This window comes from Staurois parvus, unplaced genomic scaffold (genome assembly GCF_062004578.1).
Source record: "Staurois parvus isolate SC_StPar_1 unplaced genomic scaffold, SC_StPar_1.0 ptg001017l, whole genome shotgun sequence".
NCBI lineage: Eukaryota > Metazoa > Chordata > Amphibia > Anura > Ranidae > Staurois > Staurois parvus.
Genome location: NW_028318813.1, coordinates 679,160 through 705,000, shown reverse-complemented (window position 1 = coordinate 705,000; position 25,841 = coordinate 679,160). Strand labels below are relative to the sequence as shown.

The 25,841-nt window shown below is 47.8% G+C and overlaps 1 protein-coding gene across 1 annotated transcript in view; it reads left to right on the top strand.

Annotated features, from left to right (window-relative positions):
- CAMTA2 (calmodulin binding transcription activator 2) overlaps positions 1-25,841 on the top strand; it is a gene marked incomplete at its 5' end in the record, with an annotated part of 144,538 nt that overhangs the window by 14,590 nt on the left and 104,107 nt on the right. The window contains 5 exon segments of the mRNA XM_089657665.1: positions 3,571-3,724; positions 5,390-5,530; positions 13,351-14,633; positions 16,348-16,474; positions 21,059-21,193. Coding sequence (XP_089513791.1) covers positions 3,571-3,724; positions 5,390-5,530; positions 13,351-14,633; positions 16,348-16,474; positions 21,059-21,193 — 1,840 coding nt within the window.

Here is a 25,841-nt window from a genome sequence, read left to right as displayed (position 1 = left end):
TGTATGTATGAGTGTGAGTTAGGGACCTTAGACTGTACAGCCCTTGAGGGTTACGGACTGATGTGAATGTATTACTCATGGGCGGCACATTGGCTTAGTGGTTAGCACGTCTGCCTTGCAGTAAATGGGTCATGGGTTTGATTCCCGACCATGGCGCCTCCTGCATGGAGTTTGCATGTTCTCCCTGTGCCTGCGTGGGTTTCCTCCGGGTACACTGGTTTCCTCCCACACTCCAAAAGACATGCTGGGAGGTGAATTGGCTCCTGTCTAAATTGTCCCTAGTATGTGTATGTATGAATGTGAGTTAGGGACCTTAGATTGTACGCCCCTTGAGGACAGGGACCTTAGATTGTACGCCCCTTGAGGGTTAGGGACCTTAGATTGTACGCCCCTTGAGGGTTAGGGACTGATGTGAATGTACAATATATATGTAAAGCGCGGAGTAAACTGACAGCGATATATAAGTACCTGAAATAAACTGGTGATAGCTGGGTCATACCGTGCTGCCATGTGTGCAGCCACTAGGTGACCTCAGCGGGCCACACGGATTTCTTTTGCTGTTTTGTAGTGGACATTGTGGTGTAAACGTACCACGGCTTTTGTAACCAATGCAGTGCAAGTTTGAGAGTGAAAGAGGACAAATGTCTACTAACTTTGGTCACTCAGATGCTGATACCCCCCCCCCCCCCCCCCCCGTGATCAATGAGTGATCCTTTTTTTTTTTTCTTCTCCTCTTATCGTTTAACCACTTCCAGTCGGGACGCTTTCCTCCCCCCTTCCAGTCGGGACGCTTCCCCCCCCTTCCAGTCGGGACGCTTTCCCCCCCCTTCCAGTCGGGACGCTTTCCCCCCCCTTCCAGTCGGGACGCTTTCCCCCCCTTCCAGTCGGGACGCTTTCCCCCCCCTCCAGTCGGGACGCTTCCCCCCCCCCTTCCAGTCGGGACGCTTTCCCCCCCCTTCCAGTCGGGACGCTTTCCCCCCCTTCCAGTCGGGACGCTTTCCCCCCCCTTCCAGTCGGGACGCTTTCCCCCCCCTTCCAGTCGGGACGCTTTCCCCCCCCTTCCAGTCGGGACGCTTTCACCCCCCTTCCAGTCGGGACGCTTTCCCCCCCCTTCCAGTCGGGACGCTTTCCCCCCCCTTCCAGTCGGGACGCTTTCCCCCCCTTCCAGTCGGGACGCTTTCCCCCCCCTTCCAGTCGGGACGCTTTCCCCCCCCTTCCAGTCGGGACGCTTTCCCCCCCCTTCCAGTCGGGACGCTTTCCCCCCCCTTCCAGTCGGGACGCTTTCCCCCCCCTTCCAGTCGGGACGCTTTCCCCCCCCTTCCAGTCGGGACGCTTTCCCCCCCCTTCCAGTCGGGACGCTTTCCCCCCCTTCCAGTCGGGACGCTTTCCCCCCCTTCCAGTCGGGACGCTTTCCCCCCCCTTCCAGTCGGGACGCTTTCCCCCCCCCCCTTCCAGTCGGGGCGCTTTCCCCCCCCCCCCTTCCAGTCGGGGCGCTTCCCCCCCCCCCTTCCAGTCGGGGCGCTTCCCCCCCCCCCCCCTTCCAGTCGGGGCGCTTTCCCCCCCCCCTTCCAGTCGGGGCGCTTCCCCCCCCCTTCCAGTCGGGGCGCTTCCCCCCCCCCCTTCCAGTCGGGGCGCTTCCCCCCCCCCCCTTCCAGTCGGGGCGCTTCCCCCCCCCCCCTTCCAGTCGGGGCGCTTCCCCCCCCCCCTTCCAGTCGGGGCGCTTCCCCCCCCCCCCTTCCAGTCGGGGCGCTTCCCCCCCCCCCTTCCAGTCGGGGCGCTTCCCCCCCCCCTTCCAGTCCGGGCGCTTCCCCCCCCCCCCCTTCCAGTCGGGGCGCTTCCCCCCCCCCCCCTTCCAGTCGGGGCGCTTTCCCCCCCCCCCTTCCAGTCCGGGCGCTTTCCCCCCCCCCTTCCAGTCCGGGCGCTTTCCCCCCCCCTTCCAGTCCGGGCGCTTTCCCCCCCCCCTTCCAGTCCGGACACTTTCACCCCTCTTCCTGTCCAGGCCAATTTTCAGCTTTCAGCGCTATCACACTTTGAATGACAATTGCGCGGTCATGCAACACTGTACCCATATGAATTTTTTAGCATTTTTTTTTAGACATAAAACTTTATTTTGGTGGTATTTGTTCACCACTGGGATTTTTATATTTTTTTGCTATATAAATGAAAGTCCAAAAATTTTGACAGTGTTTTTCTTATACAATTTTGCAAATAAATAATCTTTTATCATAAATCTTGGCCAAAATTTATTCAGTTATCTGTTTCGTAAAAAAAAAAAAAAAATAACCCAAATTAGTTTATAACCAAAAATTATAATTTTTCAAAAACTTTTTAAATTTTTATTTATTTATTTTTTTGACATACTGTCACCCTAGCAGTACAGTGTCACTTTAGTGACACTGTACTACTTTGTGGGGGGTGATGAATATTTTAATTTTTTTTTGCGGTGATTGCTTTTACACCCATACAGGCTGTAAAAGCAATCATTTCTACTTTTCCGGCTACATTCTTGCAGCCATTGAGAAATACTGTGTGAGCTGTGATTGGTCACAGCTTGTCACATGGTACAAGGCTATTCACAACCTCTATTCAACAATGTGACCTCGGTGATCATTCACAGATTTCACTAGTAGTAAGCAATGATGTCAGAAGTGACATCTTGCTTACTACTCTGCATGTGATCACTGATCGGGTCCTTGCACAGAGGTCCCATACGACGATCGGTGTACCATTGTGTCCGGAGGACACCCTGGGCACCGTAGCGCAGTGCTGCGCGCTCCCAGGGAGTGTGTGCAAGCAGGGGGTGGGGAGACCATTTATAAACAGCCACCCTTGGGCAATCAGTGATCACATGATCGGGACCTCACATAGAGGTCCCGTACAGCAATTGGGGTTCCACTGTTTCTGGAGGACACAGCGGGCACGGAATCGCGGTGCTGCGCGCTCCCAGGGAGCACAGGCTGTAAATGCAGGCGCCATTTATGAACGGTAACCCGCTCCTGCACTGCTCCCGTCCCTCTGTTTATGTACATGGGCCGGACAGGAAGTGGTTAAAGCGGTTAAGGCTGAAGGTTTTTTAATAAATGGCTTTATATGACCTGTGTGCAACACCACCCCCAGCCCCCCCACTTTACCTGAGCCTCATTGCAATCCAGCGATGTGAATGACAGCCTCAGCTGTCCCGGGTCTCAGCCTCCTCATTGGCTGAGACATCAATTGCTGTCAATCACAGCCAGTCAGCCAATTGGGGGGGGGGGGCAAGCCGTGGCTCAGTGTGTGAGTGGACAGCTGCTTGCTGTGGTGGCACCTTATAAAAATGAAGCGTTTTAGAATCGCTTTAATCCACGATGGATCACTTGTTTGCAATGACATGATCCCAGATCACTGACCAATCATTATTTGTGATTTCTAGGTGGAGAAATCACATTTCCGTTTTGTGTTGCTGCAAGGATTAGGAGGTGTTGCTTTGTACGGCAGTCGGCTTATATAAAATCTGTTCTTTTTCTCCTTTCCCAAATTGTTGTCACTCCGGTGCAATCATTCACCTCTCTCCCGCAATAATGTCTTTTTCAGAACCCCGACATTGTCTTGGTCCACTATCTCAATGTCCCAGCCATCGAGGACTGCGGTAAGATCTGCGGCCCGATTCTCTGCTCCACCAGCAGTGACCGCAAGGAATGGATGAAATGGAGCAAAGAAGAATTGATCAGTCAGCTCAAACCCATGTGTAAGTACCTAGGGCCCCGGGGAGGTGGGGGGAGGGAATCAGAGGGCCATTTGCTGATTGGAGAGCTCGGATGTTAACATAGAGTTGTATTAAAGGATAAGTTCACCTTTGGATAGGTTACATATTTCACCAATATTTAGTGTGGAATATGATGTAAGATATTCCTGCTCCGACCCCCCCCCCCTCTCTCCCTGATTCCCCTTCCCTGTGACAACAGGCAAGAGTTCTTCTCGCACTCCCTGTCACTTTGTAAACCGCACCTCTGTGCGAGGCTCCGCCTACATCATTCATTTACAGATTCCTGTGAGTGAATAAACTGCAAGTACTGTCTGCCACCGCTGAAGACGTACTTGTAAATGAGCTGTGGGGGTGCAGATGAGCGCTTTGCGTAGTCTATTGATATGTTCTCTGTACAGAGGGTTGGTTGAAAGCCTGAGGACATGTCTGCAAGAGCCCACAGCTTCTGATCATGGGTGCAGTTCTTTCCAGGCCTCTGCTGGAAAAATTATTAAATGCACATTTTTTTTATCTGCAAAAATGTGTTTTGTTTTTTTTTTTGTTTTTTTATCATTTCTCCTTTAACCCCCCTGGCGGTATTCCCGAGTGTAGCTCGGGGTAAAGTTTCATCACCACAAGCGGTAACCCCCCTGAGCTACACTCGGGAATACACTGCAGCGTTGCTCCGGGATCTCTTCTTCACTTACCTTGTCCTGCGCTCCCGCGATGTCCCCCCTGCAGTGTCCCCGGCAATGTCCTCCGGCCGATGCCAGCATCCGTCTTCTGGGTTCCGGTCCCTGCGACGTCGGAACTGGCGGGAAATTAAAAAATGTGAAAAAGTGACATTCACTAAATACACTAAAATCACATAGTATAACATTCCTGTATCAAACCATTTCACATACATTTTGTCCCGAGTGCTTTGTCCAGCGCCCTGCCTGCGCTTTTACCGCCCTTTCTGCCTGGAAACTGAGAAACGTCCATGGCGTCCAAAAAGCGTCCCTTTAGGTCAGACGCGGTTTTAGACCGGCTAGAGAACAGCGATAGTAAATCAGAACCACTTGCAGAATTGAGTGATAATGATTCGTGGGGGAAATTCCTCATCAGACACTGAAAACGATTCTGCGACTGAGCTCAGCGATGTGCGAACTTGGCGCTATATTTCACATTTCAGTGTTTTTGGTTTGATTATATTATTGAACTAAATGTATTATTATTTTTTATGATTATTTATTAAATTATAATTTATGATTTTGTGTTTCAAATTTTATCATCCCCGGGATGTTTACTAGACTCTTGTTCGGACAGATTTCAGTGAGTCATTCCTAAAAATTACAGGCCTACAATTAAAAAAAATACATATTTCCATGCAAAAAAATGTACCGCTTTGAGCACAGAAATATGGACATAATCAGACCGCTAGGGAGGTTAAAGTGGAACTGAACTCAAAATGTGAAGATTTGCTCTGTTAGAGGGAAAATCTGGAAATGTTAAGTGTTCCTAAGTAGTACCCTGACAATGTCCCCTTTTTTGTCTGGTAGTCCTCCTGAAGAATATCAGTATTTCCTGGATTGTGAGTGTGCCTAGGCACCTTTGTGTACTGACAATGGATGGTCACATGGCATTGATCTATGAGGTCACCAGTTCACCCTTCTGTCTCCTCCACAGTTCATGGCATTAAATGGTCCTGCAGCAACGGAAACGGAACCAGTGAATTCTCCATAGAGCAGCTCGTGCAACAGACGCTGGAGACGCACCAGGCCAAGCCGCCTCCTCGCACTCACACTTGTCTGTGTAACACCAATCTGGGTGAGTGTCTGACATCTCGTCCTCCCCCAGAGGTGGGGTGGAACTAGCGTGTACATGCCTGAAGATGACCTTTTAAGTGGATGTAATCCGTAGCACCCTAACTGTGAACTTCTCCTATTTGCTGCTTTTTTGGCTGTTAACCCCTTGTCTACCGGGCACTTATACCCCCTTTTTACCCAGGCCCAGCTTTCTGCGCTGTTGCACTTTGAATGACAATTGCACGGTCATGCAACACTGTTCCCATATGAAATTCTTATCTTTTTTTTCACACAAATAGAGCTTTCTTTTAGTGGTATTTAACCACTTGCCTACCGGGCACTTATACCCCCTTCCTTACCAGGCCAATTTTCAGCTTTCAGCGCTGCCGCACTTTGACAATTGCGCGGTCATGCAACATTGTACCCATATGAAATTTTGATCATTTTTTTTCTCACAAATAGAGCTTTCTGTTGGTGGTATTTAATTGCCACTGGGCGCTTTACTATTTGCGCTATAAATAAAAAAATGCAAAAAATTTGAAAAAAAAAAAAGTTTCTTTGTTTTTATTATAAAATTTTTCAAACAGGTAATTTTTCTCCTCCACTGATGTGCGTTGATGAGGCGGCACTGATGGGCACTGATAGGCGGCACTGATGGGCACTGATAGGCAGCACTAAAGGGCACTGATAGGCAGTACTAATGAGGTGGCACGGATAGGCGGCACTAATATGCAGCACTGATAGGCGGCACTGATGATGGGTACTGATAGACGGCACTGACTGGCATCACTGCTGGGCACTGACTGGCACAACCACTGGGCTGCACTGGTGGGCGGCACTGGTGGGTGGGCACAGGTGGGTGGCACTGCTGGGCACAGGTGGGTGGCACTGCTGGGCACAGGTGGGTGGCACTGCTGGGCACAGGTGGGTGATCTGCTGGGCACAGGTGGGCGGAGCTAGTGGGCGCACTGCTGGGCACAGGTGGGCAGAACTTGTGGGTGGCACTGCTGGGCACCGATCATCAGGGCACTGATCATCAGTGCCCTGATGATCGGTGCCGATCCCCGCTCTGACAACTGCCGGTTCTCGGCAGTACTTTCCTCACGATCTGACAGCGTGAGGAAAGTGCAACCGGCACTTGCATTTCCCAGTGATCAGCGTGTCATTGGACACCGCTGATCACGTGGTAAAAGGCCGCTGTGATTGGCCTTTTACCACATCACGTGATCAGCTGTGTCCGTAGGACACAGCGTTCTCGGAGATCCCCAGGTGCGCGCCCTCTGGGGCGCGCAGGAGAGCGTGTTCTGGGAGGACGTCATATGACGTCCACCCAGAACTGGCCGGCCGCAGTGCAGCCGTCATTCGGCTATCTGCGGTCGGCAACTAGTTAATCATCGCTGGGTGTTTTATTTTTTGCGCTATAAACAAAAAAAAAAAGCAAAAAATTTTGAAAAAAGAAATTTTTCTTTGTTTCTATTATAAAATTTTGCAAACAGGTAATTTTTCTCCTTCACTGATGTGTGCTGTTGAGGCTGCACTGATGGGCAGCACTGATGAGCTTTGGTGGGTGGCACTGCTGAGCACAGGTAGGCGGCACTGGTGGGTGGCACTGCTGAGCACAGGTAGGCGGCACTGGTGGGTGGCACTGCTGAGCACAGGTAGGCGGCACTGGTGGGTGGCACTGCTGAGCACAGGTAGGCGGCACTGGTGGGTGGCACGGATCATCAGTGCCAATCTGTCCTCTGACAATTGCCAGTTATCAGCAGTACTTTCCTCACGTTGTGATAGTGTGCAGAAAGTGCAGCCGATAACCAGCAACTGCATTTACGGGTGATCTGCTGTGTCAGTGGACACAGCTGATCACGTGGTAAAAGGCCTTTTACCACATCATGTGATCAGCTGTGTCCATAGGACACGGAGATCACTGGGCGCGCGCTTGAGGGCGCGTTCTAGGAGGACGTCATGTGACGCCCTCCCAGAACTGGACAACCTCGGTGTAGCCGTCATTCGGTTATATAGCGCGGTTGGCAAATTGTTAAAGGAGAAGTTTAGTCAAAGCTTTTTTGGTTATCTTCCTGTGAGTTACAGGAGTCCACTTGGTTCTGCACTCCTGTGACTCAGATTCAGCCGACAGCAGGCTAAAGTCCTCTGTCATTTTAACATCATGGAGCCAGTCCATGCTAAGCAGAGATCCCAACAATTGATGGATTCACCCAGATGTCTGACCCACAGCATCCCGCTGAGAGCCTGAGCCAGCTGCTCCCATCCCCTCCATAGCCCGGCGCTCCAGTGAGCACTGGGTGGGAAGAGCAGAGAACCAGTGACTGACAGCGGCTCTCTGTTCACTGAAGACCAACAACTGAGAGATCAGCGCTCTTTGATTGCTCAGTTCATAGTCTAGAGGCGGACGGGGGCAGCTGCACCATCATGCCATGTAGGTGAATACAAATCTCTGACAACTTGGTCTCTGTGCTCGGAACGCTCTCTTGGCACTTAAACATCAGCCACCCAGCGATGCGTATGGGCAGTGTGTGTAGATTAAGGCCTACCCTTTTGCTGTCGCACGTTTGTGTTACGCGGGTGGTAACTGGTTAAGAATAAAGTGACCTTGATGGCCCCTGCGTGGGCGTGTCTTGTTGCTCCTGTTTTTTTTAAATATTTATAAAGTACTAAAAATCATTGAAATACAAGAATAAAGTCACCTGGTAGCTGACTAGTAAAAATAAAATGGTTGACTCCTTGTTCCTTGATCACCTTTCAAATGACTTTAAGCTGGGTCAACTTTAAAACCATGCCACTTCACTTTTGATTTCAAAGTTAGATGGCAGTGCGACTTGGGGTGCGGCTTGATAGATATCTGTGCGACTTCATACAAACATGTCTATGCACGTCGCACCCCAAATCGGCAGAAACTACTTTTCTAATCGGTGTGACTCTGACTTGGTCGGAGTTGCACTGATTAGAACAATTCTGTTGCTGATCGTTGCATGCGGCTTGTCGTGATTTGAACCGTCAAATCGCATGACAATTCGCATCAGTGTGAATCAGGGATGATTGTTTTCTATTGACAATATAACCCTTCCCTACTTTTTTTTTTTTTTTCTTTTTCTATATCTCCTCCATTCCCCTGGAAATTGGGTCCTTTCTACCCCTTTCTATACCCCGTCCATTCCTGGCCCCACTCTTTTCTCTGCTACTCGTCTTTCTTTTCTCATTTCCTTGTCTCATGGCTCATACTTAAAGGTGAATTCATACTGTATGCGGTGACAGACGCTTCCCTGCATGCTGAAACACCTGTCACTGCAGAGGGACACACAGAGAACAATTGCTTCGTCTGTGTTCACTCACACTGCCGCACAGCCTATAGCTGCGCCGCAATGCAGAAATGCTGCAGTTTATCTCAACACACCACGCCGAATCGCACTGCAATGTACAGCAACAAAGTGTACAATGCCGTGGATGTGTTGTATATTTCAAATAAAATTTGTACAAAGCAAAAATAAAAAGGGAGTGGAATGATGCGCTGAATCATGCACCACACAGACCACCCCGGCAGCTGAGAGCTTCCATAGCGGTGAAACACTGTCGCAGCTCTACGTTGTTCAATTCAACATAGTACCACATTGTATTTTTCTAGATGACACCAACTTGGCAGCTGGGTTACCCTGAAATCATATACATAGGTGGTCTGGCTGTGCACTGTGGTCATGTAGGCTTCACCCCTCATCTTATGAATATACAGTCAGGTCCATAAATATTGGGACATCGAACACAATTCTAACATTTTTGGCTCTATACACCACCACAATGGATTTGAAGTGAAATTAACAAGATGAGCTTTAACTGCAGACTGTCAGCTTTAATTTGAGGGTATTTACATACAAATCAGGTGAACGGTGTAGGAATTACAACAGTTTGCATATGTGCCTCCCACTTGTTAAGGGACCAAAAGTAATGGGACAGAATAATCATAAATCAAACTTTCACTTTTTAATACTTGGTTGCAAATCCTTTGCAGTCAATTACAGCCTGAAGTCTGGAACACATAGACATCAGCAGACGCTGGGTTTCATCCCTGGTGATGCTCTGCCAGGCCTCTACTGCAACTGTCTTCAGTTCCTGCTTGTTCTTGGGGCATTTTCCCTTCAGTTTTGTCTTCAGCAAGTGAAATGCTCAATCGGATTCAGGTCAGGTGATTGACTTGGCCATTGCAGAACATTCCACTTCTTTCCCTTAAAAAACTCTTTGGTTGCTTTTGCAGTCTGCTTTGGGTCATTGTCCATCTGCACTGTGAAGCGTCCAATGAGTTGTGAAGCATTTGGCTGAATATGAGCAGATAATATTCCCGAAACACTTCACAATTCATCCGGCTGCTTCTGTCAGCAGTCACATCATCAATAAATACAAGAGAAGCAGTTCCATTGGCAGCCATACATGCCCACGCCATGACACTACCACCACCATGCTTCACTGATGAGGTGGTATGCTTAGGATCATGAGCAGTTCCTTCTCCATACTCTTCTCTTCCCATCACTCTGGTACAAGTTGATGTCGGTCTCATCTGTCCATAGGATGTTGTTCCAGAACTGTGAAGGCTTTTTTAGATGTCGTTTTGCAAACTCTAATCTGGCCTTCCTGTTTTTGAGGTTCACCAATGGTTTCCATCTTGTGGTGAACCCTCTGTATTCACTCTGGTGAAGTCTTCTCTTGATTGGTGACTTTGACACACATACACCTACCTCCTGGAGAGTGTTCCTGATCTGGCCAACTGTTGTGAAGGGTGTTTTCTTCACCAGGGAAATAATTCTTTGCTCATCCACCACAGTTGTTTTCCGTGGTCTTCCAGGTCTTTTGGTGTTGCTGAGCTCACCGGTGCGTTCCTTCTTTTTAAGAATGTTCCAAACAGTTGTTTTGGCCACGCCTAATGTTTTTGCTATCTCTCTGATGGGTTTGTTTTGTTTTTTCAGCCTAATGATGGCTTCACTGATAGTGACAGCTCTTTGGATCTCATCTTGAGAGTTGACAGCAACAGATTCCAAATGCAAATAGCACACTTGAAATGAACTCTGGACCTTTTATCTGTTCATTGTAATTGGGATAATGAGGGAATAACACACACCTGGCCATGAAACAGCTGAGAAGCCAATTGTCCCATTACTTTTGGTCCCTTAACAAGTGGGAGGCACATATGCAAACTGCTGTAATTCCTACACCGTTCACCTGATTTGGATGTAAATACCCTCAAATTAAAGCTGACAGTCTGCAGTTAAAGCACATCTTGTTCGTTTCATTTCAAATCCATTGTGGTGGTGTATAGAGCCAAAAATGTTAGAATTGTGTCCATGTCCCAATATTTATGGACCTGACTGTACCTTTATCCAGCCCTCGTGTCTTCTAGCCGCTAGCCTGCCTTTATGTACTCCTGTTGAGACTGTTGTGTGATTTGGGGTGCATCGCATCTGGCCTTGGATTAGGTTTGTCTAGTGCCATATTCTTTGTTGTATCCAGCCCTTGCTTTGTGACTTTTAAAAAATTAATAAAAAATCTACTGAAACAGAAAGATAAAACTCTATAAACCGCTCAGTGGATTGCTGTAGGAAAGTCCTGGATCCTTTCTTGGATACACAGAATATAACTGGATATAACATTTATAGGGAAAGTTGATCCAGGGAATATCCGATTGCCTCTCGAATTAGGAAGGATTTTTTTTCCCCTGCAGGAGCAAATTGGATCATGCTTTACTGTTTTTTTTTTCTTTTTTGTCTTCCTCTGGATAAACTGTGGGTGTAGGGTTCTACCTTTTTTTTTTTCTTTTTTTTTTTTTTTTTTTTTTTTTTTTATGATTGAACTGGATGGACTTTTGTCTTTTTACAGCCAGAATAACTGTAACTATGTACAGTGAAGAAAATAAGTATTTGCTCCCCTGCTGATTTTTAATGTTTGCCCACTCACAAAGAAATGATCAGTCTAAAAATCGAATGTTCGGTGTATTGTAACACTGAGAGACAGAATAGCAATAAACAATTCAAAAGAAAATGCATGTCTAACAAATGATGACGGATCTGCATGTTCATGAGGGAAATAAGTATTTGATCCCCTATCATTCAGCAGGATTTCTGGCTACCAGGTGTCTCTCATACAGGTAACAAGCTGAGATTAGAAGCAGTCTCTTAAAGGGAGTGCTGCTAATCTCATTGTGTTACCTGTATAAAAGACACCTGTCCACAGGAGCAATCAAACAATCAGATTCCAAACTCTCCACCATGGCAAAGACCAAAAAGCTATCCAAGGATGTCAGGGACAAGATTGTAGACCTACACAAGGCTGGACTGGGCTATCAAACTATGGCCAAGCAGCTTGGTGAGAAGGTGACAACAGTTGGTGCAATCATTCGCAAATGGAAGAAACACAAAACAACTGTCAGTCTCCCTAGGTTTGATACACCTACCATTCGATTTTTAGACTGATCATTTCTTTGTGTGTTGGCAAACATTCAAAATCAGCAGGGGAGCAAATATTTATTTCCCTCACTGTATAAGGGTCAACAGTTGTCTTTAGTCTGAAACTGCAATCAGATCTCCCTTTGTGGTACACATAGCTTCTTTTGGGCTCATTGTCCAGCACCGAGTTGCCATTTGTTTCGCACTAAATTGAAATTACAGCGAACTAAAAGCAGCTATGCTCGCCTATCCTACAATGGTCCTCATACCTTACTGATGCCGACATCATCTTCCGTGCATCGGATTTCAGCCATCTTCATTGGTCGGCGCAGGATGACGTTACTCCTGCACATGCGCAGAGTAACGTCATCCCGCCACACAGGAATCGGGCCGGCCGCTGTTGGCTGAGCTGTGCATGCACATCTCAGTTTACGTGCTGGGAGGAGGCAGGTAGATGTATTTTATTGCAGAAGAGGCATTGCAATAAAAAAACATCTGCCTGCTGTCAGTGAGTACCAGTGGAGCTTTAGTTCTGCTTTAATTGTGGGTTCGCTAAAGAAGCCCTGTGACAGCCAAAAGGGGCAACCTAGTGACAATGTTTTTTTTTGTTTGTTTTTTTGCCAATATTGAGTTCCTGATACATCCCAATAATGACGTGTGTCTGGTTTCATTGTTCAGATTTCTGGTTAGCACTGTGGCCGGTTGGAATAGCACAGGCTAAATCACGGAGGGTTTGGGTTTTAAGATTTTCATTAACCTCTTCATGCCTGCCGAACGCAAATGTGCGGCCTCCCGGTGTCTGGGCCTAGACGCCGAGCGGCCGCACATTTGCGTTTTATTAAAAAAAGACGTGCTGAGAGCGTGTGCCCTGCGTGCTCCCCAAACACATGTCCGGTACTCACGGAAAGGTCCTGATCTCCTCTTTCGATCGGGACCTTTCTTGATCATGTGACGGCGTGTCACAGCGGTCACATGACCCTAAACCCTGCCTCCCGGCTTCTGAAACCCTTAAAGGGCCGGGAAGCGCCGACGCCAAGGGGTTAATTACCTATTCCTGGCATTTACAATATATAGCGCCAACAATAATGCAATGATTTACATTCTATATATTCACATCACTGCCTGCACTCAAGCTTACAAGGTAAGCACCCTATCTCACTTGCATACATACACATGTTAGTGCCAATTTAGCATGTCTTTGGATTATGGGAGAAAACTCATGCAAACTCCATGCAGAGAGTGTCTTGGCTTCAAACCGAGAATTTAAATGCTGGAAGGCAGAAGTGCTAACCACTAAGCCACTGTGCTGCCCACAGTAGAGTATCCCTTGAAGAGGCTTTCCACAAGCTTGTAGAAAAAGTTGTGGGAAAAGTAGTAAACTGTCACTTCTGCTCTTCCTTAGGGTCAGCGGGTGGTGTGCCTCACAAATGCACCAGTACGAAGCACCGCATCATCTCTCCGAAGGTGGAGCCTCGACTGTGTCCCTTCCCTGCCCTCACGGAGGTCCAGAACATTTCATCCACCTCAGCAGAGCCCGACCAAGGCAAAGACCGGAGGCCAGGAAATAAGGGTGGCAAGACGCCTTCGGGGAATGACCCCAGCTCCTCACATTCCTTCCCTGAGCTTCCTGACACCACCCAGACCTCACCACCACTGGCTCTCTCCAATGGCTTCTACACTGACCGAGAACTAGCTGGGGTTACCATAACCACCACCCCTGGTGTTCCCGGCATCAGCGCAGTACTGGTGATGACCGGAATACCTGAAAAGCCTCTGGCATTGACTCCAAGCCAGCATTTGATGCCAGCTGATGCTGGAACCCAGCCTGCCGCTGTACCCATCGGTATTTCCCTTCTGCCCTCACCTGTGGAGGGCCTTCTGCTTTCTTCATCTCATAGTCTGGAGGTAGCAATGGAGGCAGCTTCTGGGGGCAGCGCTGGAACTTTCGACCCCGACTCTTTCCTTAATAGTCCGAAGGAGGGACAGACTTATGGAGGTGCAGCTAAAACTGAGGGGTTCAAGACGGAGACAAATGATGGAGGGATCGCAGGGTCCCAAGTCAGTAGCCTTATGGAATCAAGCGAGCTGACCCAATCAGACCTGGTTGCGAAGGTGGAGGATGAGAATTCCGCTGTGGAGAAAACCGTGATGGAAGAACAGAGTAACAAGGTAGAGGAAAGCACCAGCCATAGTTCAGAGGTGGAGATGGAGGATACAAGGGAAGGGCAAGTCAGCTCCAGCGATGAAGTCCAAACAGAAGTCGTGTCCACTGTTGAAACTCAGGAAGATGGTGAAGCTTCAGGAAGCCACATGAATGACCTTTACTCCATCATCCAGAATGACTTAAGCTCTTCCTCTGGCGCTTCCAGCGTCCACATGGAGCTCTCTGCTGAAAACTTCAATATCTCTTTTGACAGTCAATTTCCGGACCTCATATCTGACCTGATGACGGAGGAATCTGCCCCAGGGAGCTATGAACAGTTTGGTGACCCTCAGGCCAGTTCTTCTCCTGTCCAGGCCATCTACGGACAACAACAGCAAGTGCAGCAACATCCTCCACCTCAGCAGATGCAGGCCATGAACACCGGAACCTCAGCAGTTCCTGATTCATTTTCAGAGGCGGGTGATGGATCCATAGGACTAGTGGGGATCACAGACTTTTCACCAGAGTGGTCCTACCCAGAGGTAACCCATCTCTGTCCACTGTCTAGTTTTATTGTTAGAAATCAAGTGCTGCTTCCTTTAGTTCACAGTCTACCCATGGCTGATATTTCCATTTCGGGTCAGTGTTTGGTTGGATCACTCACTGGCTTCTTTTCAAGGACTATGAAAGGGACCTGTTTAGTGGGCAAAGCCTTTCAAATTGTTCTTGGTACCTGTACATCTGGAACTAGTTTACAGCCTTATTATAGAGGCATTTGTTCAAATGCCTACCCGCAGCAACTGAATCGTAGCCCAAATACATCCTAACTATAGAGCCATTTATCCATATGTATATCCAGAGCCTCTGGTTTACAGGCCGGATACATCCTAAATATAGAAATATTTGTCCAACTGTCCATCCAGAGACTCTGGTTTAAAGACCAGATACATCCTAAATATAGAACCATTTATCCAACTGTCCATCCAAAGCCTCTGGTTTATAGACCGGATACATCCTAAATATAGAACCATTTATCCAACTGTCCATCCAGAGCCTCTGGTTTATAGACCGGATACATCCTAAATATAGAACCATTTATCCAACTGTCCATCCAGAGCCTCTGGTTTATAGACCGCATACATCCTAAATATAGAACCATTTATCCAAGTGTACATCCAGGGCCTCTGGTTTATAAACCAAATACCGTCTTTTTCGCTCCATAAGACGCACCTGACCATAAGACGCACCCTAGGTTTTAGAGGCAGAAAACAGGAAAAAAAATTCTGAACTGATGGACTGCAGACATAGTACAGGAGATGTCCAGAGACTGCGGACAGCACAGGGATGACCAGAGACTGCGGACAGTACAGGAGATGACTGCTGACCTTTGGGGAGGGGGGGGGAGCGGGTACCTGAATTTGACAGGTACCCGCTCTTACTTCCGCAGAGTTTTTTTTTTTTATCTTACCTGTTCCTCTATCCAGCCGCGCGCTGTCTTCCGGCTTCTGTAGTGTGGGCGCTCGTCGGACAGCCGGATGCCCAGTGCGCATGCGCGAGAAGCGCTGCGCTTTGTGATTAGTCCGGCGGCTTCTGGGATCTGTCATGTGTCCCAGGTACCGCCTTACCATTCACAAAGAGCACTGCTTCTTCCGCATGCGCACTTGGGACCCGGCTGTCACGCCCACACTACAGAAGCCGGGAAGACAGCGCGCCGCTGGACAGAGGAACAGGTAAGGTCCCACTGCAGAGCTGAGCGGCCGGCCCGGTATTCTCACACGGCGGCGGTGGAAATACCGGACCAGCCGCTCTATATTCGCTCCATAAGACGCACTGACATTTTCCCCCCTTTTTTGGGGGAAAAAAAGTGCGTCTTATGGAGCGAAAAATACGGTACATCCTAAATATAGAGCCATTTATCCAACCGTCCATCCAGAGCCTCTGGTTTATAGACCGGATACATCCTAAATATAGAACCATTTATCCAACTGTCCATCCAGAGCCTCTGGTTTATAGACCGGATACATCGTAAATATAGAACCATTTATCCAACCGTCCATCCAGAGCCTCTGGTTTATAGACCGGATACATCCTAAATATAGAGCCATTTATCCAACTGTCCATCCAGAGCCTCTGGTTTATAGACCGGATACATCCTAAATATAGAACCATTTATCCAACTGTCCATTCAGCTCTTCTGCTTCACAACATAATTGCACTCTTTATAAAGGTCTCACTGTTCTCTGTTTTCACAAACAGGGAGGTGTCAAGATTCTTATAACGGGACCATGGGTTGAAGACTCCGACTCCTATTCCTGTGTTTTTGATCATGTGACTGTCCCTGCATCCCTCATCCAATCAGGGGTCCTGCGCTGCTACTGCCCAGGTGAGAATCTGCTGTATGTAATAATTGCATTAAAGAAGTAGTCTCTCTTCTTTTTGGACTTCGTGATTTTTTGTTTTGTGTGTATAATTGTGAAAACTCAATAAATATATTTTTAAATAAAGAAGTAGTTTCACTAAACCTTTTTAAATTTTATTTATTTCCCCAGCAGGCCAAGTTCATGTAGCACTTGGCCCCGTTCTAATCTATCTCTCGGTTTATTAAGCAGCATGGTTGGACAGGTTCTCCGGGGGCTGTCTGACCACGCTGGTAAAAAGAAGATAGATCTGTAAGGTGACTACTCTGGTCTCTGGCTGGGAATTACAAAATGGCAGAGCCTGTGGGGCTGTATGTTTATCTGCAGCTGCTTATCAATATGATGGATCACATTGCGCACCAGTGTTGTGTGATCTTTTGTTTTTCTAAATGAACTGTGGGGGGGGGGCTATGTCATACATGGCACTGGCCTGACATTACTGAGCATTCATTAACCCCTTCCAGTCCGGACACTTCCCCCCCCTTCCAGTCCGGACCCTTTCCCCCCCTTCCAGTCCGGACCCTTTCCCCCACTTCCAGTCCGGACCCTTTCCCCCCCTTCCAGTCCGGACCCTTTCCCCCCCTTCCAGTCCGGACCCTTTCCCCCCCTTCCAGTCCGGACCCTTTCCCCCCCTTCCAGTCCGGACCCTTTCCCCCCCCTTCCAGTCCGGACCCTTTCCCCCCTTCCAGTCCGGACACTTTCCCCCCCTTCCAGTCCGGACACTTTCCCCCCCTTCCAGTCCGGACACTTTCCCCCCCTTCCAGTCCGGACCCTTTCCCCCCCTTCCAGTCCGGACCCTTTCCCCCCCTTCCAGTCCGGACCCTTTCCCCCCCTTCCAGTCCGGACCCTTTCCCCCCCCTTCCAGTCCGGACCCTTTCCCCCCCTTCCAGTCCGGACCCTTTCCCCCCCTTCCAGTCCGGACCCTTTCCCCCCCTTCCAGTCCGGACCCTTTCCCCCCCTTCCAGTCCGGACCCTTTCCCCCCCTTCCAGTCCGGACCCTTTCCCCCCCTTCCAGTCCGGACACTTTCCCCCCCTTCCAGTCCGGACACTTTCCCCCCCTTCCAGTCCGGACACTTTCCCCCCCTTCCAGTCCGGACACTTTCCCCCCCTTCCAGTCCGGACCCTTTCCCCCCCCTTCCAGTCCGGACCCTTTCCCCCCCCTTCCAGTCCGGACACTTTCCCCCCTTCCTGTTCAGGCCAATTTTCAGCTTTCAGCGCTATCACACTTTGAATGACAATTGTGCGGTCATGCAACCCTGTACCTATATGAATTTCTTAGCATTTTTTTTGAGACATAAAGCTTTATTTTGGTGGTATTTATTCACCACTGGGATTTTTATTTTTTTTGCTATGTAAATGAAAAAGTCCAAAAATTTTGAAAAGTGTTTTTCTTATAAAATGTTGCAAATAAATAATATTTCATCATATCTTGGCCAAAATGTATTCCGTTATCTTTTTAGTAAAAAAAAAAATCCAAATTAGTTTATAACCAAAAATTATAATTTTTAATCATTTTATTTTATTTTTTATTTTTTATTTTTTTTTTACATACTGTCACCCTAGCAGTACAATGTCATCATGGTGACACTGTACTACTTGTGGGGGTGATGAAGATTTTTTTTTACACTGATTGCATTTACACCCATAAAGGCTGTAAAAGCAATCATTTTCTCTTTCTCTCTGTCTGCATTCTTGCAGCCATTGAGAACTACTGTGTGAGCTGTGATTGGTCACAGCTTGTCACATGGTACAAGGCTGTTGTGAATAGCCCTGTACCATGTGACCTCTGTGATCATTCACAGATTTCACACGTAGTAAGCAATGATGTTAGAAGTGACATCTTGCTTACTACTCTGCATGTGATCACTGATTGGCCAATCAGTGATCACATGATCGGGACCTCTCACAGAGGTCCCATACGACGATCAGTGTTGCAGGACACAGCGGGCACCGGATCGCTGTGCTGCACGCTCCCAGGGAGCGCGCACAAGCAGGGTGCCGGGAGGCCGTTTATAAACGGCCACCGTCTGGCCGTTAATATACAACTGCCGGACGGAAAGTGGTTAATAGTGAAAGATTCCACGGCACTGTATGATCCATCTTCCTGGGCTGTGTGTATGAAAAGCAACTGCAGATAGCCACACACCGCTGCGGTGCTGAGTGATCTGCGGTGCTGAGTGATCTGCGGTGCTGAGTGATCTGCGGTGCTGAGTGATCTGCCATTATTATGACTGAACGGTCAGAGCTGCCTGTACATTCATAATAGTAAAAATATCACTCATAGCTGGGACTCTCTGATCTGCCTGAGGTTGTCTGTATACATACAGGGCACAGCAGATACTTCACACAGAGTTGCAGCTATTCTGAGTAGCAAGCCGCTGCCGATTGCTTTTTCAGAGGATTGCTAAGCACATATTCCTGTCTATATTAGCAATAGCTATGAAACTGAAGGCAGCCAGGCATTGAGTAGTCACACATGACAGGATTCTTTTGAGGATCCGAAAGAGGGTTGAGTTCAGTTCCCCAATGCAGGGATTTAGGATGAACATGTAATCTTGAATGGACCAATTCTGGAGTTGGGACTGGTTAAGGCTACCCTAGGGGGCAATAGTCAGAGCTTCCATACATCAGAAGGGCTTGTTATCTCTCCCAGATATCTTGCAGTTGCGATTTTCTTTTGATGCTGGGAGCTCAGCGATGGCTGTTTTTGAGCTAACTCCAACACTTACATCATCCCTGTAAAGCTAGATTTAACCTTCCCTATCACCCTTTCTTTACCCCAACCCTCCCCTTTCCTGTTAGTACTAGACTTAACACTTATCCTCCCTGTAACCACAAATCTAACCCTAATGTAAACCTGACACTAAGATTAACCCTCCTTGTAATGTCAGCCTTAACCCTCCCTGTGAACCTAACCCTTATACTAACCCTCCCTATAAACCTTGCACTAAAACTAATCCTCCCAGTAACCTCACCCTCCATGTAAACCTAGTCCTAAGACATGTCCTCCATGTAACCTAAATCCGTAATCTCTTTGTAAACCTAGCCCTAACCTTCCCTGTGAGCCTAGCCCTAACACTAACCCTTCCTGTGAACCTAGCCCTAACACTAACCCTCCCTGTGAGCCTAGCCCTAACACTAACCCTTCCTGTGAACCTAGCCCTAACACTAACCCTCCCTGTGAACCTAGCCCTAACACTAACCCTCTCTGTGATCTAGCCCTAACCCTCCTTGTGAACCTAACCCTCCCTGTGAACCTAACCCTAACACTAATCCTCCATGTAACCTCAACCTAACCTTCCCTGTGAACCTAGCCCTAACACTAACCCTCCCTGTGAACCTAACACTAACACTAACCCTCCCTGTGAACCTAGCCCTAACACTAACCCTCCCTGTGAACCTAACACCCTCCCTGTGAACCTAGCCCTAACACTAACCCTCTCTGTGATCTAGCCCTAACCCTCCCTGTGAACCTAACCCTAACACTAATCCTCCATGTAACCTCAACCTAACCTTCCCTGTAAACCTAGCCCTAACACTAACCCTCCCTGTGAACCTAACACTCACCCTCCCTGTGAACCGAATGCTAACCCTCCCTGTGAACCTAACGCTCACCCTCCCTGTGAACCTAACGCTAACCCTCCCTGTGAACCTAACGCTAACCCTCCCTGTGAACCTAACGCTCACCCTCCCTGTGAACCTAACGCTCACCCTCCCTGTGAACCTAACGCTCACCCTCCCTGTGAACCTAACGCTCACCCTCCCTGTGAACCTAACGCTCACCCTCCCTGTGATCTAGCCCTAACACTAACCCTTCCTGTGAACCTAACCCTAACACTAACCCTTCCTGTGAACCTAGCCCTAACACTAACCCTTCCTGTGAACCTAGCCCTAACACTAACCCTTCCTGTGAACCTAGCCCTAACACTAACCCTCAGTGTAGCCCTAACACTAACCCTCAGTATAGCCTAACCCTTGTCCTAACACTCACCCTGTCTGTAATAATAACTCTAACCCTCCCCGTAACTCACAATATCCCTTTTAACTCTTTCTAATGTGACTACAACGCTTGTTTACTCACCTCTCCTGTTTGTGTCCTCCTCGGACAATGGCAGGTCTACACTTGCTATCACCGCTCCCTTGCTGTGTCTGCCGTCTCCTCTGATAGTTTTTCAGGGTCGGCATCTTTTCTCTTTGACCATTGAGTGATCGCTGTAAGTATGTGTCGGAGTTGCGTTGTCCTTGCCCCCGGCTCCATTCTTAGTATATTTCAGAAATGAGCCCGGAGTATACACCGCACTGTGCATGCACACTGTACACAATGAGAAATGCTAGGAGCAAGTGGAAGAAGTTTATTTTTTCTGCTAGAAAGCTCTACGGTCTTACAACTGACCTTCGCTGTGTTCTAACTAGCAGGTACCCTGGTTAGGTTCTAGTCTAATACATTTCAGTTTACCACTTCATTACCATGCAGTCCTGTATATTCGAAGTACATGATATTGATCTGAGGATATTAATGCTATTCCCATGTTGTCCATCCTTGACTGCAGCTCATGAAGCCGGCCTGGTCACCTTGCAGGTCATCCAGCACCAGCAGGTCATCTCGCACTCCGTCATCTTCGAATATCGCGCTCGTAACTTTCTGTCTCTGCCCAGCACCCAGCTGGACTGGCTGTCCCTGGACGGTGAGTACCCATACGTTACACCGAAATACATTATGGGTCTACTTCATTAGTAGCTGGTAGGGCCCCATCTTCAGCCTCAATTCTTTGTGCTGTGGATTCAATTAGGTGGTTTTTGTTTTTGGTATTAAAGGATAAGATCACCTTTTTGAGCATGATACATCCATGTTTAGGGTGCAACATGTAAAAAGCTGCAGTTCTGATGAGTTCCTACATAGTTCATTGATATTTTTTCCAGCTTTGTACCAGTCTCCCCATATGGGAGATACAGGCAGACAAGCAAGCTGAAGGCAGCGTCTGTAGGAGTCATTGTACCCACCATCAGCCTCTACTGATGGTGGGTACAATGCTCTGCAGGCTCATCAGACAAAACATTATAGATGTACAATCTTTTTCTGCAAAAATATGTGCCTTTTTGTAATTTTTTTTTCTCTTTAACCTCTTCACGCCGTCCGAACACAAATGTGCGGCCTCCCGCGTCTGGGCCACACATTTGCGTTCTATTAAAGGACATATGTGCCGAGAGCGCACTCCCGGCACGCGTGTCCGGTACACGAGGAAAGGTCCTGATCTCCTCTTTCGATCGGGACCTTTTCCTATCATTTGACTGCCGTGATGGCGGCCACATGACCCTAAACCCCGCCCTGCCTCCCTGCTTCTGAAACTCTTAAAGGGCCGGGAAGCGCTGGCGTGAAGGGGTTAAAGAGGATCTTCAGCCAACGGGTGGTCTGGGTGGCACATTCTGATACTCACCAACCCAGAGGATCCAACATTGTCTTTCTGAATGAAGTGCTATGCCTCCTGGGATATGTGATGTGCTTATCCATGGAGGCAAAGGGAAGATGGGGAGGGTTGGGATGGGCTGCACAAAAAAATAAAAAGACAGCCCTATTCTGGCAGCAGAGGAGGGATGGAGGGCAGGAAAGTGTCTTTTGAAGGGTGAAGATCCTTTAAAAGGCTTAAAGTCGAAACTGAACTCAGAAATTATATTTTTGTGTTTAAAAGGAACAGCTAGACATGTTGTGCCTAAGCAGTAGCTTGAAAATTTACCTTTTTTTTTTTTTTTTTTTGGCATTCCACATAGAAAAAATATCAGTGTTCTGGTTTGGGAGTGTGTCTAGGCACTCCTGTTTTGTAGCCTCATAGCTATATATCTGACGTTTGAGATCTAAGGCACTGTTTCCTCTGACTGCTGGCCTCACCAAATTTGGCGATAGCACTTCTTTGCTGCTCACTGTTGTTGCCAGAGGCTTTTACCTAAGGAAGCAAAGCTCTGCCTCTACCAAGATGGCTGCCTCCACACACAGTCGCAGTGCACAGAAAAACTTGGCAAGTCGTTAATGAAGAAAAGATCAGCTACAGAGGGAGTCTGCAGGCAATACCGGTGACTGGTTCTTTGCCTTCTGTCTGCCTAGTCATTACTGCTTACCTCCACCATCACAGGAGTGAGCTCTGATGCTGATCTCAGAGCTATTGTATCAGGGGAGAGAGAGAGCATGTGAGGGGATCTGAATCTGAGAAAAAGCTCACTCTGATGGTGGGGGGGAGCAGTAATGACTAGGCCTCACTTAGCAACGTCCAAGGAGTATTCCAATCAGGCTTCATGAGGTATTTAAATGGCCTACACCTATAGCAAGAGCATTACTCAACTTTAGTCGGAGAAACACTGTTTGTTTTTATCCAAAAACACCCCTTCCCTGCATAGGCAGTTCCTTGGTGAAGGTGAGCTATCGCTTTAAGCCTTGGGGAAGGAAAAAAGGCCCCTCTTGTCTCTTTGACACTTCAGGTTGTTGACAGGCCTTCAGAGTCCTTACTTAAAAAGTGTAGGGCTGCTGGTCCTGCATTGTTGATGCATTCACCGGCTGGAGCACCGTTCTCCTCTTTTTCCTGCCTGGAATGGGATTTTAATTTGTTCCACTGCATCCACCAGCATCCTCAACCAATGACACTGGGCATGGTGGATCCGTGGATTCATACTGTGTCTGCCAATTCTGGTCCTTCATCAGTATGTTACTGAAAGTGTAAATCCCGTAAACTCCCTGTACCCCCATTTTCCTATATTTTAGCTAGCAGGACTCACCGTTCTCTGTGAACTCTAGAGACTCTGGTGTGTGAATAACCCAAGAGGTTTAGAAGACTCTGGGTGATCTTGAACAGTCTTCCCTGACAAATTTACTTCCATCATGCCTGTTATCCATTTTTAAAGTGGAACTGATAGTAAAAATACCTATCTTAGTTCCCATAGTCCAGTTCCAGCAGTCACTCCCTGGCATAATGTGTGAGCCTCATGATTTGCTGACTGGTTATTTGTGTGGCTGCCAAGTGGTATGTGTTTGTTATGCTGCAGTTCTGTAAACTATTCTGGCGACCTCTTTATATGATCATAAGATAAGTATACGGTGGCCACATGATTTTGGTCATATAGGTAGGTGCGATGGTTAGGTGGCTACATGCTTTTGGTCGTATAGGTAGGTGCGATGGCTAAGTGGCCACATGCTTTTGGTCTTTATAGGTAGGTGTGCTGGTCAGATGGCCACATGCTTTTGGTCATATAGTTAGATGTGATGGTCAGATGGCCACATGCTTTTCACCATACAGGTAGGTGTGATGGTCAGGTGTCCATATAGCAAGGTGTGATGGTCAGGTGTCCACATACCTTTGGTCATATAGGTAGGTGTGATGGTCAGGTGTCCACATACCTTTGGTCATATAGGTAGGTGTGATGGTCAGGAGTCAACATACTTTTGGCCATATAGGTAGGGGTGATGGTCAGGAGTCAACATACTTTTGGCCATATAGTAGGGGTGATCGGTCAAGTGTCCACATACTTTTGGCCATATAGGTAGGTGTGATGGTTGGGAGTCCACATACCTTTGGTCATATAGGTAGGGGTGATAGTCAGGAGTCCACATACCTTTGGTCATATAGGTAGATGTGATGGTAGGAGTCCACATACCTTTGGTCATATAGGTAGGGGTGATGGTCAGGAGTCCACATACCTTGATCGATATGTAAAACAGCACAACACTGCTTACACTCTTAATTTTTAGATTGAAAGTTGAATTATTTAGCTGTTGATCCTAATTTTTCAGGTGTAAACTTAGTTGGTTCCTTCTCTGAAAAGTCCCACATCTACTTTAGATACCCCAAAATGTAAAGAATCGCGTGAGTCTGGAAAAACATTGCCGTTCATGTGTCTGTGTGCCTGTGCTGAATGACTCTGAAAATGTGTCATGGCATTGCTATCATGGCCTCCTGGAGTGCCATCAGGAATATTCTACCAGGCAGTACCACCCTGCTACCCAGTGACCCCAGACCTGCGCTGCACACAATGTTTTTGCTGGAGGGCTGCAAGGACTGTCAGAGTGAAGTGGGCATGTGATGCCATGGCACAGAGTGTCTGCTGATTTCCTTTAACAAGGTGAGGCCACACTATCCGAGACAAAAAGTTTTTTAATATTTCAATGTAGTGTTTAGCACCACACGTGTTTCCTGTAGTGAAAACTTTATCACCCCTGTTATGTCATCACTACTAGGCTTGTAAAATTATCGCAAGGGTGTCCACTGGGAGGGCATTTCCTATTGTTAAAGGCATGCCCTCAGAACTACATCTCCCAAGAGCCCTTTCCCCACACAATGTGTATGGACAGGTTTTTAGGATTTGGGACAGCAGCATTGTTTCACTGGAAATGAAATCAATATGTGCAGATGGAGGTGGGGAGGGGATAGTTCTGTAGCGCCGGCCGAGTTCTGTAATCCAGTAGGCAGGGCTACAACTCTGGTTGGAATTTCAGTGCGGCAAAGGCATTGTTTAGCCCAAACAGAAAGTTAGGAGTTCGCAAGAATTCTGGTCTATCAGCAGGTATTTTTATGTAGTTGAAGTGATTTCTAAAGTCCAACTCTGGGGGGGAAATGTAACCTCATCCCTTGCAGTGGGGCTGTGCCTACATTCTAAGAGTTAATGGCTTGTTTAGCCTCGGGGAGAGGAGAAACACTTTAAGGGCTCCTTCACACGTGACTAATCTCTAATTCTTCCCAAACTCCCCTATAGTGTTTGACAGGCGTTAGGGCAGCTCCTCAAACCCCCTGTGCACGCTTTTGAGGCATTTGATAGGCATTTTCCAAGCGTTAAGAGCGCACCACAAATGTCTATAATGACTTTTAATGGTATCAACACACCGCAAACGCCTACCAAGCGTTTGAGGAGCGTCCCCATAGATTAGAATGGGAGACTTCAACTCCTCCTGACTGGACATGAGGCATCAATTTTGCCGCGACGCTAACACTTCAGTGTGAACAGCACTGTGTATAATTCTCCTAGGCGTTTGAGGAGCGTTTAAAAGGTCTGCTAACAAAACTAGTGTGAACGTAGCCTTACTTACATGATCCTCCACTCCTTCATGCTCCAGCAGTGGACTGCTCCTCAGTATCAAGATGTCCACTACAGGTCTATGGACCCTGCATTGAACTTGATGATGTCAGATCCCTACACTGGGAAAAGACGCTGCGGGGACCACTCTAGCAGCAGGGAGGATAGGGTAAGTACATCTCCATTTTTTGTTTTTTTTTTTTGTTCCCTAAGCCTAGACGAGCAATTAGCCCTTGCAGCGCACACACAGCACAACTGCAACGGAGAATTTTTGTTAGTTGC